Raw genomic sequence first — 17,328 nt, forward strand, 5'->3', positions numbered from 1 at the left:
GTATAAGGCCTAGAAGTAACATTAGGTTCACAGTTATAAATGCAAAAAAGTGGGAGGGGGCACTTTTCAAAACTATGAAGAGTTTATTTTAAGCCTGCAAACTCAAACTATCCCATTTTTTCTTTTTAAGGAAAATCTGCCTATAGGTAATTTAATGCACTTTTTAAAGGCAATCTGACATATCATGGTTGGAGCACACAAAGGTCTTCCTTCTGCTTTGGAGATTTGGGTTATGCTTGAAAAGAGTAACCTACTTGAACCTTTTCTTTTTATCTCTGGTAGAAAACAAACAAACAAACTTCTGGAAAGCAACAATACAAAATAAATCCTATTGTGTATGTGTACATATAAATTTTTATTCATATAAAAACTGACGTTTTCCAAATTTGAAAACGTGGCCGCAGAGTTAGGGTTCCCTAAGTCTTTGCCGGAGAAACGGTAGACGCACGGTCATCTAAGTGCATTTCGCAGTAAATTTCTCTCAGTTAAATTATACTTACACAATTTCTCTCGCATTTCATTTAAGGATCATAAACGTAGACGTGCCCTGTCGGTATTTGGTTTAACCACGGCCCCCCTGCCCGGCTGCCTCCCCTGCCCGGTGTGGCAGCGGGCGTGCCGGAGATCCGCGCTCACACTCCGGCGAGCAGCCTTCGGAAGGCGCTCAGGTGTCAGCCGCAGCCACCTGGGGTTCCGGGAAGAGCTCGCAGGCTGCCGGCCCAGCTTAGTCCTTTCATTAACAGAAAAGGAGCCTGCTGCCTAGCCCAACCAGCAAGAATGAAACAGAAATCGCTTTCCTGAGATGGGGAGGATCCATCGTGGCCTGAAATTCTGCTTCCAAGTTCACGGTGGGGGTGGGAGGGAGTGTCTGGCCAGGACGCAAAGGCGCTGGTAATTAACCTGGCTCCCCTCCACCCTCCCCCCCCAACCCAACTTTTACTCACAGGCCTGCCCTAACCTTCCAAGTGATGTAGCGGGCCTTCACGCCAGAAAACGTTACACATGCATGCTGTGGAGAAAATGAAAAGATCCTAAAACTTGTCGGAGAGAAAAAAAAGGGAGAGGGACAGAGACATAAACCGAGAGAAAGAAAAAAGAGAGAGCGAGACAAGTGACCGGGGATCTGGGGGTTTTTCAAGGCAAAGCGCATTCCGAAGGCTTTGGGTGAACGTGTCAGCCCTTCGGGCACACGCAGGGAGGGCACGGTGTCTGGGGCTGGGTGGGGAGGCACACGCAGGGAGAGCACGGTGTCTGGGGCGGTAGTGATGTGCTGGGCTTTATGGAAACGCTCCGCTGTTGAGGCCAAACAAGCCAGTATGGACTCCCGCGGAGCGCTGAAGTCGCAAGGGAGGCTGCGAGCGCTCGGTGGGACCCGATCCCAGATCCACGTTCGGATGCTGCCCGCTCTGTACCCTCTGCTCCTCGGAAGCCCCCAGTACAGAAACTCGACTCCGCCTCAAAGACGGATGCAAATTCTCTTTTACTTTGCGCTTAAGAGTTGACTTCAATACGTTTTAGAGCTCCTAACCTTTTCTGAATAATCTTCGGGTGAAGGGATCCCCTAATCTTTTCCAAAACTCTTCTCTCTACTTACACCCCCTTTAGAGTGGAAATTCAGTCCGCAGGCGGCGGGTGGCACGGGGGTGGGGGCGCTGGGAGCGGGCGGAGGGCTTTGCGGGAGTCAGCCTTTTGGCCACCTTCAGGGCGGGAATGGGGACTGGCAGTTTGCATGCCCGACAGATCGAAGCTCCCTGCTGATCGATTATTTGATAATTGATTTTCCCCGCAGCCAATGCGCGGCCGCCTGGGCGGGGGCGCCTCCTGATTGGCTGAGCCCTCCTTCACGGCTGCCTACCGAGATTTGGGTGAGCTCATTTTCCAGTCGACCGCAGGGGGAGTTTTCTGCGAGGTTTGCTGGAGGGAGGGGGAAAATCCTCTCCGAGTGGAGCGAGCTGCGAGCCCCTGCTTGGTTAGGGATGTGAGGTTTCTAGCAAGCAGCTGGTTGAGCGGGTACGGCTGAGCCATCTCAGCAGATCAGAGCCTGGCGGGCAGAAAAACAAATACGAAAATAACACTACTAAATATAATAATAAAGGGCAAGCCTAGAGTGGGAGAATAAAAAGAAGGAAAAAATGGAACGCCCACAGCATAGATATTTAAAGGGAGAAAGTTAAAACCGGTGGTTGATTGGAGCCTCCAAGTTGTAGGTATGGGCAGCTTTTGTCTGAAATCTCAGCTCATGTAGTGGGTTTCTTTTTCTCTGGCTTTTCTGGAGCTGTGAGTTTCCACCCAGCAGGACCGGGGACAGGAAAACCGAGTGCAGGGTAGAAGTCCTGGAGAGAAGAGTGCGGGGCGTTGCCGGAGAAAGAGCTGGGGGCGCTGGGCCCCTCCAGGCCCGAGCGAGGCCGCGGCTGGAGCCCCTCGGCGCCTGCTAGACAAAGGCAGCGGCGGCCGCAGCCCGAGCCGAGCGCTCCTGCCCCGTCGCGCAGCGCCCTGGGCGCACCGCCGCCTCGCCCGGAATGGGTTGGAGAAAGAGCCTCCTTCCCCGCGGCTCCCCAAGCCCGGACTCCGCCCGCGAGGTCTAGGCTGCACTGAGTCCGCGTCGGGTTTCGTTTTCCGGCTATCATAAATAGCTTGGTGTTTGTAAACAGGCGCTGGGGGCACATTCCCGGCACTCAGTTCATTGTTCCCTCCCTTCCCCTCTCACTTCGAGCAGGACGCCCGGGCTGGGGCCAGGGGCCGCCGGGGCTAGGAGGTGGGGGCGTCCCGGCCCAAAGTGACAAAATGCAAGCATTTCCTTTCCTCGGGCCCGGCGTCCACCTCTGACAGCAAAACCCCTCTCAGCTGGATCTGCAGAAAGCTGGAGTCTCCTCCACCTCACGTTCTCGGGACTCCCCAGCCGAGCCTTTCCCAGACCCGCTCCTGCTCCTCTTTCCCGGTTTGACTTTTCTCCTTGGCGTGTTTAATTCCGAGAATTCAGTACTTTGTGCATACCCTCCTCGCGGAAAAATACTGGCAGACCCCAATAATTTCGAGGAAAGTCATGAAGTCTATGCGTGGGGCTCCATGCAAAACAACTCCCGCTGCTGCCTGCCGGGCGTTACTCCCAATTTATTTCAAGAAAGTCTGCTTTGGGGAGAGAGTCTAGAGGGGGAGGGAGAGACAAGAATACGGAAAATAAAGCTGGTGGCCGTGAACTCCTGCCCGCATTTGTGTGCGTGTGCCCTGGGTGCGTGGTGTTTGTGTCTGGGCGTGCGATTTAATGGAGCGCCTCTCTGCCTCTCCAGAGCGGCCAGAGCTCGCTTCGCGCACCCACCCCTGCAGAGGAGCCTACTTGCTGCAGCCCAATGCATTGTGTAAGACGCGACCTGTTATGGCCACCACTACTTCCGGGTTCTAGCATTCTGGTCGGAATCCACCTCTCCGCCTGTGCAACACACACTTTACACACGCACGGAGACTGCAAGCAGGCAGCATCGATCGTGGCTCCTTTAAGACAAACTCAGACAGACATTTTTTTTCACCCTCCTTCTCTAATCTCCCTCCAGTGCAGCAGTTGCAAAGAGGGAGAGAGAGAGAGAAAGAGAGCGCGAGAGAAGAGAGAAACTGATTAGGAATTAGGACTGATTCAAGGGAAGCGAGCGCTAGGGCTTTGTGCATTTGAATATTAACATTTGAGGTGTTCTGACCAGAAGAAGACAGAGCGGATGATCATTCATTCACCACGTTGACAACCTCGCCTGTGATTGACAGCTGGAGTGGCAGAAAGCCATGAGATTTGGTAGTTGGGTCTGAGGGGCGCTCTTTTTTTTTTTTTTTTAACTGATTTTTGGGGGAGAGAAGATCTGCTTTCTTTTTTTTTTTTTTTTTTGCCCCCGCTGCTGTCTTGGAAACGGAGCGCTTTTATGCTCAGTGACTCGGGCGCTTTGCTTCAGGTCCCGTAGACCGAAGATCTGGGACCAGTAGCTCACGTTGCTGGAAACGTTAAGGGATTTTTCGTCGTGCTTTTTTTTCCCGGGGAAGTTTGCATATTTGTTTCTTTTCACACTGGCCTTAAAGAGGATATATTAGAAGTTGAAGTAGGAAGGGAGCCAGAGAGGCCGATGGCGCAAAGGGTATGTATTAAAAAACAATTGTGGAACTCAAATATGAGATTAAATAGAAACGTGGCTGAAAGACACTGCTAAAAAGTTTCATTTTTTTCTCTCTTTTAAAATAAGGCTCCTAAAGCCGTGGCCTAAAGCAAGAGGACTTATTCAATGCATTTGTAGACTTAATGTATTTTACTTGGAGTTGTTAATTCAAGTAACCAAGTTTTCTATAGATTACTAACAAGCAGCTATACAAATAAAAATACAAGCTCAAGCAATCATTTTTTTTTTTAAGCGAGATACCTAATGCTATAATTTGAGGACTCTGGGATCAGAAGTTTAAAGCTATCTTTAAACTAGCATACATGGCTGGAAACTTCTGATATGTTGTAGATTATGTTCATCTTTAGTAATAGCATTAGATTGTATAACTTTTTTAAATGGATAACTTTGTCATAGTACGGCAAGTTTTTTGGTTGGGAAACATTCATCTTTTAAAAGTAATTTTAATTTGTATTGATTTTTCTGCAAGATAATATTTTGCAAGTTTTTCTTAGATAAACTCTGTACTAATTGGATACTAAGCACACAGCTACTCACTTTAAAAATGCAATACTAATTTCCCCAATATTCCTATTTGAATGGAAATGCAGTGAGAGTAAAGTGAGACAATGACAACCCAACTGAGGTAGTTTCTTAAAAGAAAGAGGGTCTACAAAAAGCCTTCCTGCATAATTTGTGTCCTGGACCTCAAAGCCCTGTTTGCAAAAGAAAGTTACTAGGCTGACACATTTTTCTTTACTCCTTTGGTTCAGGCAAATGTCAGTGTTCTTCCAAACTCTTTTCACACCTCTGGCTTTAGGGAGATGAAAGTGGCAATTCCTCTTTTCTTTGAAAATCATTTCACTCTCGGCTTCCCCAAATCTTGGGAAAAGAACTTGCCTAGAATGAACCAATTAGAAAAACTTAAATAGCTAAATTTCACACACAACAACAATAATGACAATCAATATGAAAGCAGTTTTTTTTTTTTCTGGAAGAGGAAGGTGGGAAGTTGTGTGTGCACATGCTTTTGAATTTGCTTTAAACCTGAGGAGTAACATTTGCCTCCTTGACTTCTAATATGTGGAGAAACTACCTAAGAGTAAAAAATATATAAAATATTAACTGCTTCAAGTATAGATCGTCTTTAACTTTAGGAGAAAGCTGCCCAATTCTAAATTCAGCTCTCATGTACAGGAAAAGCCTTGCTTCTTTGAATTCCACCTATAAGGGGTCAGTTAGTTTTGTATAATTTAGAAGAATTGTCTTGGAAAGCAAAAGAAATGCAGTGTCTTGCAGGACTGCCTTACCGCACGCTGGCAGGGAAATAAAATGAGAAGCCGGTCTGAATTCACGTGCTTGGCATAGCTGTTCCCCTCGTAACTTTTTTTTTTTTTTTTAATTTCCCCTGATGTGAAGGGACTGCGAAACTAGGCGAGTTTGCTGCACTGTCCTGGCACGTTTTATTATTGTGATTTTGAATTTCCTCCGCCGGAGACATACACGTTTTACCTTCCGCCCTCAGGAAAAATGCTTCCCTTTTTCTCCTTCTTTCTTCCTTCCTTCTTTGCCAGAGGATCCTGAATTCCTGAACTAGTTGATGGGGACACAAGTTAGGGCAAGACCATTCATCTTAGACTAGTCTTATTGAGAATCTTAGGATTTTTACGTTACCAATTATTTTTAAAATAGTAAATCTCGACTTCAGAGATGCGAGGCCACCAGATCAGTGTTGAAAGATCCAGCTAGACTGACCTTCTGTACGCTCAGCGCCCTACCATTCCCCCATTTGCCCGCCTGGCCTTCTGAACCTTCTTTCTCTCCTGTTTGTCATGCAGTACGACGATCTACCCCATTATGGGGGCATGGATGGAGTAGGCATCCCCTCCACGATGTATGCGGACCCGCATGCAGCCAGGTCCATGCAGCCGGTCCACCACCTGAACCACGGGCCTCCTCTGCACTCGCATCAGTACCCGCACACAGCTCACACCAACGCCATGGCCCCCAGCATGGGCTCCTCTGTCAATGACGCTTTAAAGAGAGATAAAGATGCCATTTATGGGTAGGTACAAGGGGCAGCAGGTTAAGCAGCTGAGATGTGGTGCTTCCCCTATTTCTCTGTGCCCTTGGTAACAGGAAAGTCAGAACTCTCTGGTTTGGAGGTAGATGTTTGGTGACTATTTATTGACATTGCATAAAAATTTGGTAAGTTGGCCTGCCATCCCGGAAGCCCCCCATCTCCACACATTCTCCCTGTACCCTCACCGCCCTGCTCTGCCGCAGCGGTGTCCGCAAAAGCTTCCCAGCGCGGGAGAAGTTGCCTAGAGGTCCCAGGTCCCTCTCAGACTCCCGCTGAGCGGGTTGGAGTCCTCTCTTGCTCGATTTCGCCCGGAGAGCGTTAGGGGTTTCTAAATGTAAGCGCCTTTGTGTTGGAATGAAACTTTTAGTTTAAGGGAAAATCTTTTAAGCCACTGATTGTTCTGACTTGCTAAGTTTACTCAGCAAGCGTATGCTGGCTCTGCCACTGCACAATAAAATCAAGGGAGGACAGTTGCAGGTCAGGCAAAGGGGAACATGTTTTGCATTTAGGGAGTCAAGGAGAGGGGTTCATTCTGACTTGTTACAAACACTAAGAAACTTCTAGATGTTTTGGCATTTTGTGTTCAAAGGTAAAACCTGCAGGATTTAGAAAGAAGTAAATTCGGGGTGCTCTTCGGCCTGAGATTGTTTTCTGGCGGCGGTTTACTCCGAGTTCTCCTCCGCCTTTCAATTAGACCCTGGACGAGTAATATCTTTTCAAAGTCACTTGTGCCTACTGTGTGCTGATAGATTTGGGGTCTTCTTCTTACTTTTCAGCAACTTTTATTTCTATTTATTTCTTCTTTTTCTTCAAAAAAAAAAAAAAAAACAACTGGCAACATTTATCTCCCCGGGCTGATACAAAATCTTTCTGCTTTATGTTCTGACCCCTTGTGCAATGGGCTTGTTTAAATCCCAACGTTCTGTCCGCAGCAGGGTTAACTACAAATGGTTTAGGCTCCTGGACAGAACATTTGGGGAAGCTTTGAAAAGGACCCCAAACTGTTAAATTCCCAGCTGGGCTGTGAGAGCTAATAAAAGACTTGAGACACCTCCTTGGGCATTAGAAGCAGCATTTTTCTTTCTTTCTTTCTTTTTTTTTTTTTTATGGGCTGAGACAAGCGACATCTAGGCCCCTCGCAATGCTAACTGCTTTGCCACTCCGCAGACACAAAATGAAAGGCTTTACCGCATAAATATTTGAGGGAACTTTCTTTGGGAGGTGGTGGGGGCCATCCGTGCGAAGGGAGGGAGTGTGCAGGGCGCCGAGGAGGAGCCTCCTTGCTTTCGAGGGCGCTGGGGTCCGGATCTGTAGGTGCAGCCCGGTGACAGTTGGTCCCGCAGCCATATAGGTCCTTTTCCCAAGTTAGCTGTGAGCCTGCCACAGAGATCCCCGGAGCCTTGGGCTTGGCGCGGCCGCCTTGGAGTAACCCATTTGAGGCAGCTCCCCCGACCCCCACGCCCAGCGCCTTTCTCCTCCAACCAGGTCCTGGATGTGCAGCTGAGGGACGAGGGCTTGTCGGGTGGGAAACTTAATTCAAAATGGCTGCTGGATCCGCTTGGGTTTTTATTCTTAGCAAATGTTGCCAATTTCTCTGGCCAGTTATTGCTGAACCGATCCTCAGGTACCGTCCGGGGCCGAGGGCCTTCAGACTTCAGGGCGCTAGGAGGAAGGAGAGTTGAGCAGTCACCTGGAATGGGAGAGGAAAAGGAATGAAAGTAGGTGACCAAATCAGAGAGGGGGTCCGTGCATCTAGCTTCTCTCTGGCTGTGTTTCTTGGGCACCTTTTTTCACTGACGGGGACTAACCATTGTGTTGTTTGTGACTGTTGTATTTTCTTACAGACACCCCCTCTTCCCTCTCTTAGCACTGATTTTTGAGAAATGTGAATTAGCCACTTGTACCCCCCGCGAGCCGGGGGTGGCGGGCGGGGACGTCTGCTCGTCAGAGTCATTCAATGAAGATATAGCCGTGTTCGCCAAACAGGTCAGCAAAATAAATGTTTGGGAAAAAAAGTAAAAGAAACATAAAAGAACGCCCCTCCCCCAACTCCCTCACCCAGCACATTTTCAAAAGTAGCCAGCAAATTAGTCCACTCCAAGCCATGCGTGTCACATCCACCCTCGGGTTTTCCTCTTCTGTGAGTGTCTGTTTGCGGATAACTTAAAATCACCCGTATTCCTACCCACTCGCCCTCTATAAACTAACGCAGAAAGCTCATTCTGTAAAATAAAATTGGGAACACCACGCTTTGTAGCTGCTTTGGACTCGATGAGCTGAGCAGCGTCCCCAGAAGCGAGCACCGTAGTTGCTAGTGGAAGTAAGACTGAGCTCTGGGCTCGTTTTCGGCTTATTTAATTCACACTGAAGTGTTTCTGCGCGGGACGAATTCGGTGTCACTGAGTCCCTCCCGGAGGTTACATCCTGCCCCCGACAGTGTAATGAGGCAAGAAACTAAGAAGGAGACCAGATTTCAAATTTTCTTTTTCCCTCCCCTTCCCTCTCCCCTCTCCTTTTCACTTGTATTTAGATTCGCGCAGAAAAACCTCTATTTTCTTCTAATCCAGAACTGGATAACTTGGTAAGAGTGGACCCCTTCTCCCCTCCCCCAGCCCATCGCCTCCCCGCTCCCCAGTCCCCACCTCCAGAGCCTGCCTTTGCTTTGAGAGCCTTGAGCTTTCTAGACAGGTCTTCCCCGTAGCTGCAAGTTGCTGCAAATGTTTCTGTCCACGGACAAGTGGTCCGAGGACAAGGTCCGGGGGATATAAATTCATCTCGAGAGGGGCCGGGCGAACCAGCGCAGGGAAACGCGAGCTTTTGTTTTTTATGACAGCCAGGCTGCACAGTTCTAATCAGCGCGGGGATTTATCTCTGGCCCTGTCAGCGTGAGTGCTTAAACTTTGCGGACTTCCCAGCCCTGGAAGTATCGTCACAAGGGCAGCTACCCGGCAAGAGCCCCCAAACAATCAGTTTGCCTGAAAGGTGTGCACAGGGCAACAGGAACTTTGCAATGTGAAAAAGCCACAATTTGAGGGCTATTTGGAATATTTTCTGTCCGCTCCTTCCAAGGACACATCTAGTCCAGTGCTGTGACCTTTGAGGGGGGTGGAGTGGAGCCAGTGGGACTGAGAAAGGGGAGCGCAAGGGGGAGGAGAGTGTTTATGGTCCCCACTTAGATGCTTTGTTGTTGTTTTAGCTATTTTTTCTCCTTAAGAAATATAAACCTCTAGATGGTACCCAGTCGCTGCTATTAAGTTTTAGTGTTATTGCCATAAATCAAAATAACTCTATTTACTGGTGGGAGGGGGTGGGCTGGAGATGCTAGAGCTGTGACAGCCAGTTTTCTGCAAACCAGGAATGGGGTGTTCATTCTTTTTGTATCTTTGCAGATGATTCAAGCCATACAAGTATTAAGGTTTCATCTGTTGGAATTAGAGAAGGTAATATCTCTAGCCTCTTTCCTTCCACTTCTCCCTTACCCCTAAACACACAGGGGGGAGGGTTTAGAAGTTCAGGCTTCTGAGACATTTGCATAAATGTCTTTCTTTCTGGTAATTAGTGTCAAGGCCAATCTTAGCGTCCATTTCTCTTCCCAGTTTAATTACAATTTCAGCCACTAAAACCGGGATCACAAACGCCCTCGCCTCGTGTTCATTCTTAATACCTTGCTGGCTTTGTGTAAATAGTTGCAGTTCTGTGCATCCCAGTTGGTGTTTAGAAAGCTGTTGTGAGTCTGCTTCACAGCTTAATACGCCATTGTCTCTTCTTCCTCCTCTTCTTTGGTACCTCTGAGGGCGGAAAAAGTTTTGTTTAGTTTTTGTGAGTTTCTGGAAGACAGTCTGAAAGCAGCGGCAGGTCAGACACAGAGGAGAGGCCGAGGGGAAGGAGGAGGAGCGTGCATGGAGTCTGGAGGAGGTGGTGGGGGAGGCACTTTAAATGTTTTGCAGAGACAAAGCAGAGCTGATAGTTGTGTCAATTTCTTGAATCTGTGAATTCTGCACCCACCCCACCTTCACACTCAAGAAAGGGTGTGGGATAACAGGATTTTGCTAGCTGTTCTATAAATCTCAGCAATAAAAACTTAATGCATTGTAATTCAAACTAACATTAAGTTGCAAGCACACTGTGGTTTCTTGTGAATTTTTGCATGTCAGTGATGCCTGGGGCCTGTAAGAGACCTCTCCACTTGCATTTGAATATTTTGAGGCATTATTTTTCCTTGCTTAAAAAAAAAAATCAATTTTTGTGGTTGTAGGTTTTTTATATCAGGAGTTCTGGCAACTTTATTTCCTCCTTTTTTTTTTTTTAAAGAAATATCCTAGAATATGCTCCTTAGGGGTAGAAACTCTTATTACAAATGTTATGGGGACTTGAATTGACAGGCATATATCCTATGCCACCATAGTACAAATCCTTTGGAGAAAAAAAAGCATATGTATATGCATATATATATTTATATATATATTCCTTAGACACATTGGAAGGGGATTGATGGTTAAAGTAACTGGATGAAATTAAATAGTTTACCTTAAATGTCACCCATGCAGGTCACCTCTCTAATGGCCACAGCCCCAGGAGCAGATGAATTTAACACGGGTGTTGAATATGTTGTAGCCTGTGAATCATCTTGTCACTGTCAATTTTCTGGGATATCTCTATTTTGCAAGAAAAGAAAGTTATTCCTAATTCTGGATGCGTCTAGGGGTCTCTGGAGGACAATTGCCCTGTGTTTCCCCTATTTGGAAGTTTGGATCTCACAAGGGGGGTGGATTGCACTTGTCAATGTCATTTATGCACTCCTGATTATATTTCCATTTTTTTATTTCTGTCATAATGTAGGTACACGAATTATGTGACAATTTCTGCCACCGGTATATTAGCTGTTTGAAAGGGAAAATGCCTATCGATTTGGTGATAGACGATAGAGAAGGAGGATCAAAATCAGACAGTGAAGACATAACAAGATCAGCAAATCTAACTGACCAGGTATGCGCTTTTCAATTTCAACATCCCAGGGAAAAAAAAAATCTGTATGCATATTGCTTGCTGGGTCACTACCACCTCCTTTTATTATTTGCATATGATTAAGTCCCTTTTAGATACATTTCCATCGAAATGAAAATTTTTGAATAATGTGGCTATTATTGCTTCATTAAGACTGGCTCTGGGATTCGACCTGGAGAGATGAGCTTGTAAAAGCTTTGCTAGCAAACTTGACCTGTTTCTTGTCGCTTTTAATTTTTGTCTTTATTTTATTTACCCTCTATCATAATGGGAGTGTTAACTGCCAGTGACCACCTCTGATGGTAGGGCTTTTTCAGGAGCATTTTTTCCCCTTCTATCTCTAAGAAAAGAAAAGTGTAGGGTCTGCTTATTTTTTATTTTGTTAGGAATAAATCCAAGATAGGTGGTCTAAGAAAGACAGTGGAGGGTTTGAAATCTAGCAAATGCTGGCTATTTTCTCCCTGTCTATACGGTTCATTAGCCTGTCTTGTCAGTTTTCCTCGGCCGAACGCTTCTAGACCTCACTGAACATTGCTTTGTGAGGTGTTCCCTGCAAGCTCGCCCATTTTATTGTACTTAATAGAAAAAATAAGACCAGGCCGAGGTTATAAAAACAGATAAATATGGACTTTTCTCCTCCTCCTTTCCATTCATCCCCCAGCTAGTACGTGCTCTGAGTCCTCTGTGTTGGCAGCTTTTGGAAGTGTCAGCTCGGGAGCACCCTGTGGCTCCCTGGGCGTGGAGGTGTGGAGGGTGGGGACCTTCCCACCACCTTTGCTCTCCACTGAGGGCCTTTGCTTGCTGTCCGCCCTGCTCTGCAGTCTTCCCACCAGGCCTCTCTTCCCTGTGCGTTACTAAGTGGGGATGACTTCTATCTGGAGTTGCTTGGGGAGGAAGGGATTTCTCTGCTTCCAGTTTCTCTCTCTCTCCTGTCTCTATGTTTCTGGATTGGTCCAAAAGAGTTGCAAAAATGCAATGAAAGTGAAAATGTGAGGAGTGAATGAGATGACACAGGGGTCAGGACAGTTCTGTGGTAAACTGTTGTGAAGCATCTAGAGATTTGAGTATTGGCCTCCTCTGCGCCCCCCCACCCCCCGTTATAAAGGAAGACTCAGAGTTGTTTCTCTTTCTGACTTGGCACGTGAGTCCCAACTTGGGGGAACAGATCAGCCTGCCTTTGTTAAGCCAAAGGGCAGCTACTTCGGCTGGGTTTTTCTTTGCAAGCTCTGCCATGATCACAGTTGGCCAGTGGGTGTCTTGTACGGTTCTTGCTTGAGTGCCTGACATCTCTTTTTTGGTGTCATCTTATGATTTCCTTTTCTCAATATCATCCTTTTAAAACAAATTCCCAGCTTGGATTTCTCTGGGCAATCCTGAGACGCAGGCTAAATCCCTCTTTTGCCCAGTAAGAGCAAGGGGAAGGCAGAACAGAGCTTTAAAAGTGCCAGTACTCCGGGTCTTCACTATTTGGCAGGTCGGAAACTTCCAGCAGTAGAGACCAAGGCAAGAAACAGCGAGCAAGTGCAATCCCGGCTTGGCCGCCCAGAGGTGGGAAAACGCCCGACGGCTCCCAGCCTTGGCGCTGCAGGCTGCCGGCCCCATGCCTAGTTCAGCCCACCAGCCCTCACCCGGGAGCTGTAAAGTGCGGATTCCGCCGAGGAACCCTTGGGTAGCTGCTGTTGAATAAAAATTGTAATCCAACAAGCCTAACTAGAAAATGGGATTCTAAAAGCTCCGGAGTGCTGGGTACATAAAGCTATTTGAGCAAATTACAAGAATTGCTTAGGGGCATGAATGAAATCAACACTTTAATTGCCTCCAAAATGAAGATTTATACCCCATTTTCTCAACGCATCATTATTTTATTAAAGTCAAAGATAAAAGACGAAAGTCACAGGGTTTTTGTGTGGAGAGAGGGGATACAAAATTGATATAAAATCACTGAATTCTCTCCCTACTCCTTTTATAAACTTTTGTTACCTGATTAGCTTCATTTGAGATAGGCAAAGATTGGTATGCGATTGTACTGGGTAGAAATTCACATTTCATTCTCGCCTACTTCTAAAATGAGAATCGTCATCTAGTCCCCACCATTTACCAGCGAGCTTCGCAGCTTTGGCTGAGCTCGTGGTGCGCTGTTGGCCTTTGCTGCAGACTCACTCGTGACCCCCTCCGGCTCACCCACGTCTCCTTTGATCCAGGGCAGCACACCCAAGTTTGTTCTTTCTAATTAATCCGGTTCTCGGGAGTCAGGAGCTAACGCGCCTAGGTGGGGTTTGGATAGGGGAGTGCAGAGCGCAGGACTCCAGGAGGCACAGTGCCTGGGATGCTGGTGGGCTCCCGAACCCTGGGGAGGTGTGGAGCAAGGGATGAGGCACCTGGGCCGCCACATAAGCGCCAGTGGAGCCTGCTGGCCTGTTCCTGGGGGCTCTGAACCCCTAGTGCAGCACTCTGGGGGCCGGGCCAAAAAGAATGGCCTCTCCACCTGTTCGCGAAAGCTGCCCAGCCAGTTTAAGCCCCCCGCAGAAGGTGTGCTCCAGCCCTGGATGCTTCTGGTGCTGTGAGAGCTTTGGGCCTCGTTAGCTCATTAACCCCTCTGTCTCTAGGGCCTGCTGGCAGCTCGGTTTATTTTATTTTACTTTTTTCCCTCGGAGGGCGTGAAGGCTGCCACCCGCCCTGGGATCTGGAATCCACGATTTGATACCAGGCGGTTTCCCGGAGGGCTAAGTCGGCGGAAATCCACTTGGCCTCGTCGTGTTGGTGGTGTGTTTTTCTTCTGTCTTTCTTTCTTTATTTTTTATCAGATTAAGATACCTAGAAGCTGTAATCCCATTCTCCCCCACACCCCGGTTCCTCCTCCCACTCTAGTATTGGAGGCGGCCTGGAGATCTCCCTGCCGAAAGTCACCTTTGGCGGGCGCGGGCCACCTCCCGGGCGCCCTCTCCCGACCGCCGGGCTCTTGGCTCCGCACCGACGTTCCAGACACCCCGGGGGCTGGGGACAGTAAGGGCCCTGCCAGCTCTCAGCGTGTATAGCAAGGGCCCGGCCGCGACCCAGGAATAGACAGGCAGGGAACCGAGGTGCCAGGCGTTGAGGAGAGAGATGAGTCTGACGGTCAGCGAGGGAGGATGCGAGTCGAGGAGAGGCGGGGGTTGTTTGGGGCGCCGATGGTGGAACTGGGGATGCCAAGAAGGGTTAGGCGAAGAGCCTGGCCACCCAGATTCTAGACCTGTCTGTTGCTAGCCACTCTTTGAAGCTAAGCATTTTCTACCTCAAGAATGAACGAGTAGGGGGAGAGTGGAAAGAAGAGCAGAGTCTCCAGGCCCCCAAGGCCGCCTCTGGGGTGGCCACGCCTGCCCGTGATTAGCGGGGCCTGTGCTCAGGCATCAAGGACTATCCTTTTCTCCCCGCAAGCAGCGGGAGGCAGAGAAATGGTCCCTTTGGATTACAGTCTTTATTCCACGGCTGCTCTCCGGGGGGTCCTCGGCTGAATCTGCATTTAGCAGCTCCTGGACGAAGGCTGCACCCGGCGCCCTGTTGCATGTTAATCCAGATTGGTCTCCGACGACTGGGGAGAAGTAATATGGTTTGCAGAGATGGAACCAAAGAGCCACGTTTGCGAGGCAGGTTAAATGCCAAGTGCTGGCAGCTCCCGGGTGACAGATCGTCCGGGCTGGGGGCTGTGCAGCCCAGGCGAGAGAGGCAAGGCCACCAGGCCTCAGGGATCCGAGACAGGCCTGGGCCAGTGCGCTTTGATTCCCAAGTGGGCCTGTGAACTCTGGTGGAGATTGGTTTATTTCAACAGTTCACACTTCTGTTTCTAAAGCACGATTTGGGTTAAAATTCTTAAAACCGAAGTGAGATTTCGCTGAAAACTACCTCTTCCTGCAAAGTAGGGGTGGGGATTCATTCAAAGATTTCAGCTTTCCCTTTGGGGGAGGTGTTATAGTAAAGCTTGAGGAGGGGAGGGCAAGGAAAAACCTGATGTCCTTCAAGGATTGGTCTGCTGCCTTCCAGACAAATGGAGGGGGCCAGCGGATGTTTATTAATACTAGAAATGTCCTCAATTCATTTTCATCCAATAAGAAAAGTGGGCACAAACAGTGGAAGACAGCACAGTGGTCCTTCTGTCATGTAGGTTGTCTAGATACTTACATTTGGATATAGCTTATTTAAATTGGAAATGCTTCATAGGTTTCCACTTAATGCTTTAATCTTGAAACCTCTCCATCTACAGGCCTTGCAATTGATGAAGTCTTAGCACCATCTAACTTTACTTTTGATTGTTGTATGGGTCGTGTAGTATATTCTTAATTCCTTTTTAAAAATATGTCAAAGGGAAATTATGGCAAGAGTCTCTTTAATGATTAAATAATAAGGTGTTGACTGCTTGTCACTACACTGGCTAATTGGGATGTTCATTCCAGTCCTTTTATTGCTTAGTGCCCTTTAAATGAATAGTTCGTTGTTTATCAGGTATATTTTTACTGTTATTTTCTGATTGACTTTTAGTGTATATTTATGTGTGATTTCAAAGTAGGGATGTATTCATTTCTAATAAGTGTAGCTAATAAGGCCACTATATTTCAGAAAAAAAAAAGAAAAAAAGGTGTATTCAGATATGTGGATCTGAATTGTACTGTTAAATATCTTAAAGTCTGAATGTTAATACCACAATAATGATTCCCTTCTCATAGCTCCTCTCTTTCTCTCTCTTTCAATCTCGCTCTCAGTAGAAGTCCCCAGTGCAAGTTCCATGGTTAATGGAAAGCAATGATACTAATGCTACTTTGTACAAAGTAAAGCCTCATAACAGTAACTATTGTTCAGTGATTTAACTAGCTGTGTGGCAGTGGGTCACTCAAATAGCAATTTCTCTCCCACCAGAATGACTCCATTGCTCATCATGTGGAAGTATATTGAGTAGTGTGTTTACTACAGCTATTGGTCCTAACTTAGAGAGTTGTGTTAGAAACACGGAGAAGCTTAAATTGTAGAGGAAGAAAAGAGGAGGAGGAAGAAAAAAAGGACTAGCATGTGGGCCCTGTTTTCGAAAAAGGAACTGAAATATCATGCTATAATTGCCCAACTTTGAAAATAAACAAATTCTAAATCATCATGTTTTCAAACACTCATATGTTTAAATTTTAAAATGTTTGTCATAGTCCAAAAGATTTAAAACACAGCTGTTGCTGGGTGATGGAAGGAAAATTATTCATCAAAACTCCATGCTCTTAAAACACAAAGACTATTTGTGGTCCCATGGCAGAAACTTATGTTTATTAAGGCCAAAGTATTACCATGAGGCCTACTATGATAAAACTAGCTTCCCTTCCCTCACAGGTGGAACCTCTACAGTTGGACAAACTGTGAAGAATGCATAACAAGTTACATTAAGACACTTGCCATACATGAAAATGCTGTCAACACGAATTCAAATGAAGTATTTTCATATTGGTAGTATTATGCTTTCTATGGCAACAACAATATTTTTTTATGAAATATAAATATGTCAAACAAATGTGAAATGCTAAAGTTTTAATAAATGATAATTTAATCATCAAACACAACCCAAGAATATATACAGAAACTTTTAAAGGAAAGTCGGCATACAGCCAAATTCCTATAGCTACTAAAATGAACATGAAATAAGACTTCCTGTAAGAAGGTCTATAATTCAAAATCATTTGACTCTACTGTCAGGGAAATAGTTGAAGGATAGTAAACTGATACTGTTCTCAGTCATTTTTGTTACACAGTGTTAAATGTTGGCAACTGTAGCACTTTACATGGCCTTTTTGGATTATGATATCTGTCATATTTTTATCCAAAGTAGTGCTTCAAATTTATGTCATAATTGAAATGAAAATTTTTGCTATGTCTCCTGAGTGCAAAAAAGCTTTAATATTTTAAAATTACATCAAAATTATGGGAAACCATTATTATACAAATAAAGAAATAGAATTCGTGTGACACCATTTACGGACAGTTGTGCAGATGTTAAGATTTAAAGGTTTTCAAAATCCCAAGTAAAACAACACTGCTGTAAATCACAGTGGGCTTACTGTTCTTACTCGGTAGGCAATATCAGGATATAATACCTGCTTA

At 46.5% G+C, this 17,328-nt stretch overlaps 1 protein-coding gene across 3 annotated transcripts in view; it reads left to right on the top strand.

Annotated features, from left to right (window-relative positions):
- The first annotated feature begins 3,407 nt into the window (after positions 1-3,407).
- The window catches only part of MEIS1 (Meis homeobox 1), a 132,952-nt gene continuing 119,031 nt past the window's right edge, over positions 3,408-17,328 (top strand). For 2 of the 3 annotated variants that reach the window (XM_053588704.1, XM_053588705.1), the window contains exons 1-6: positions 3,408-4,115; positions 5,972-6,198; positions 8,061-8,202; positions 8,747-8,797; positions 9,606-9,656; positions 11,056-11,202. In XM_053588704.1, the coding sequence (XP_053444679.1) occupies positions 4,104-4,115; positions 5,972-6,198; positions 8,061-8,202; positions 8,747-8,797; positions 9,606-9,656; positions 11,056-11,202 (630 nt within the window). In that variant the 5' untranslated portion in view covers positions 3,408-4,103. Of the gene's footprint in view, positions 4,116-5,971; positions 6,199-8,060; positions 8,203-8,746; positions 8,798-9,605; positions 9,657-11,055; positions 11,203-17,328 lie in introns of those variants that run through there. The other variant, XM_053588706.1, reaches the window with a different exon arrangement.

Source organism: Nycticebus coucang, chromosome 4, assembly GCF_027406575.1.
Source record: "Nycticebus coucang isolate mNycCou1 chromosome 4, mNycCou1.pri, whole genome shotgun sequence".
NCBI lineage: Eukaryota > Metazoa > Chordata > Mammalia > Primates > Lorisidae > Nycticebus > Nycticebus coucang.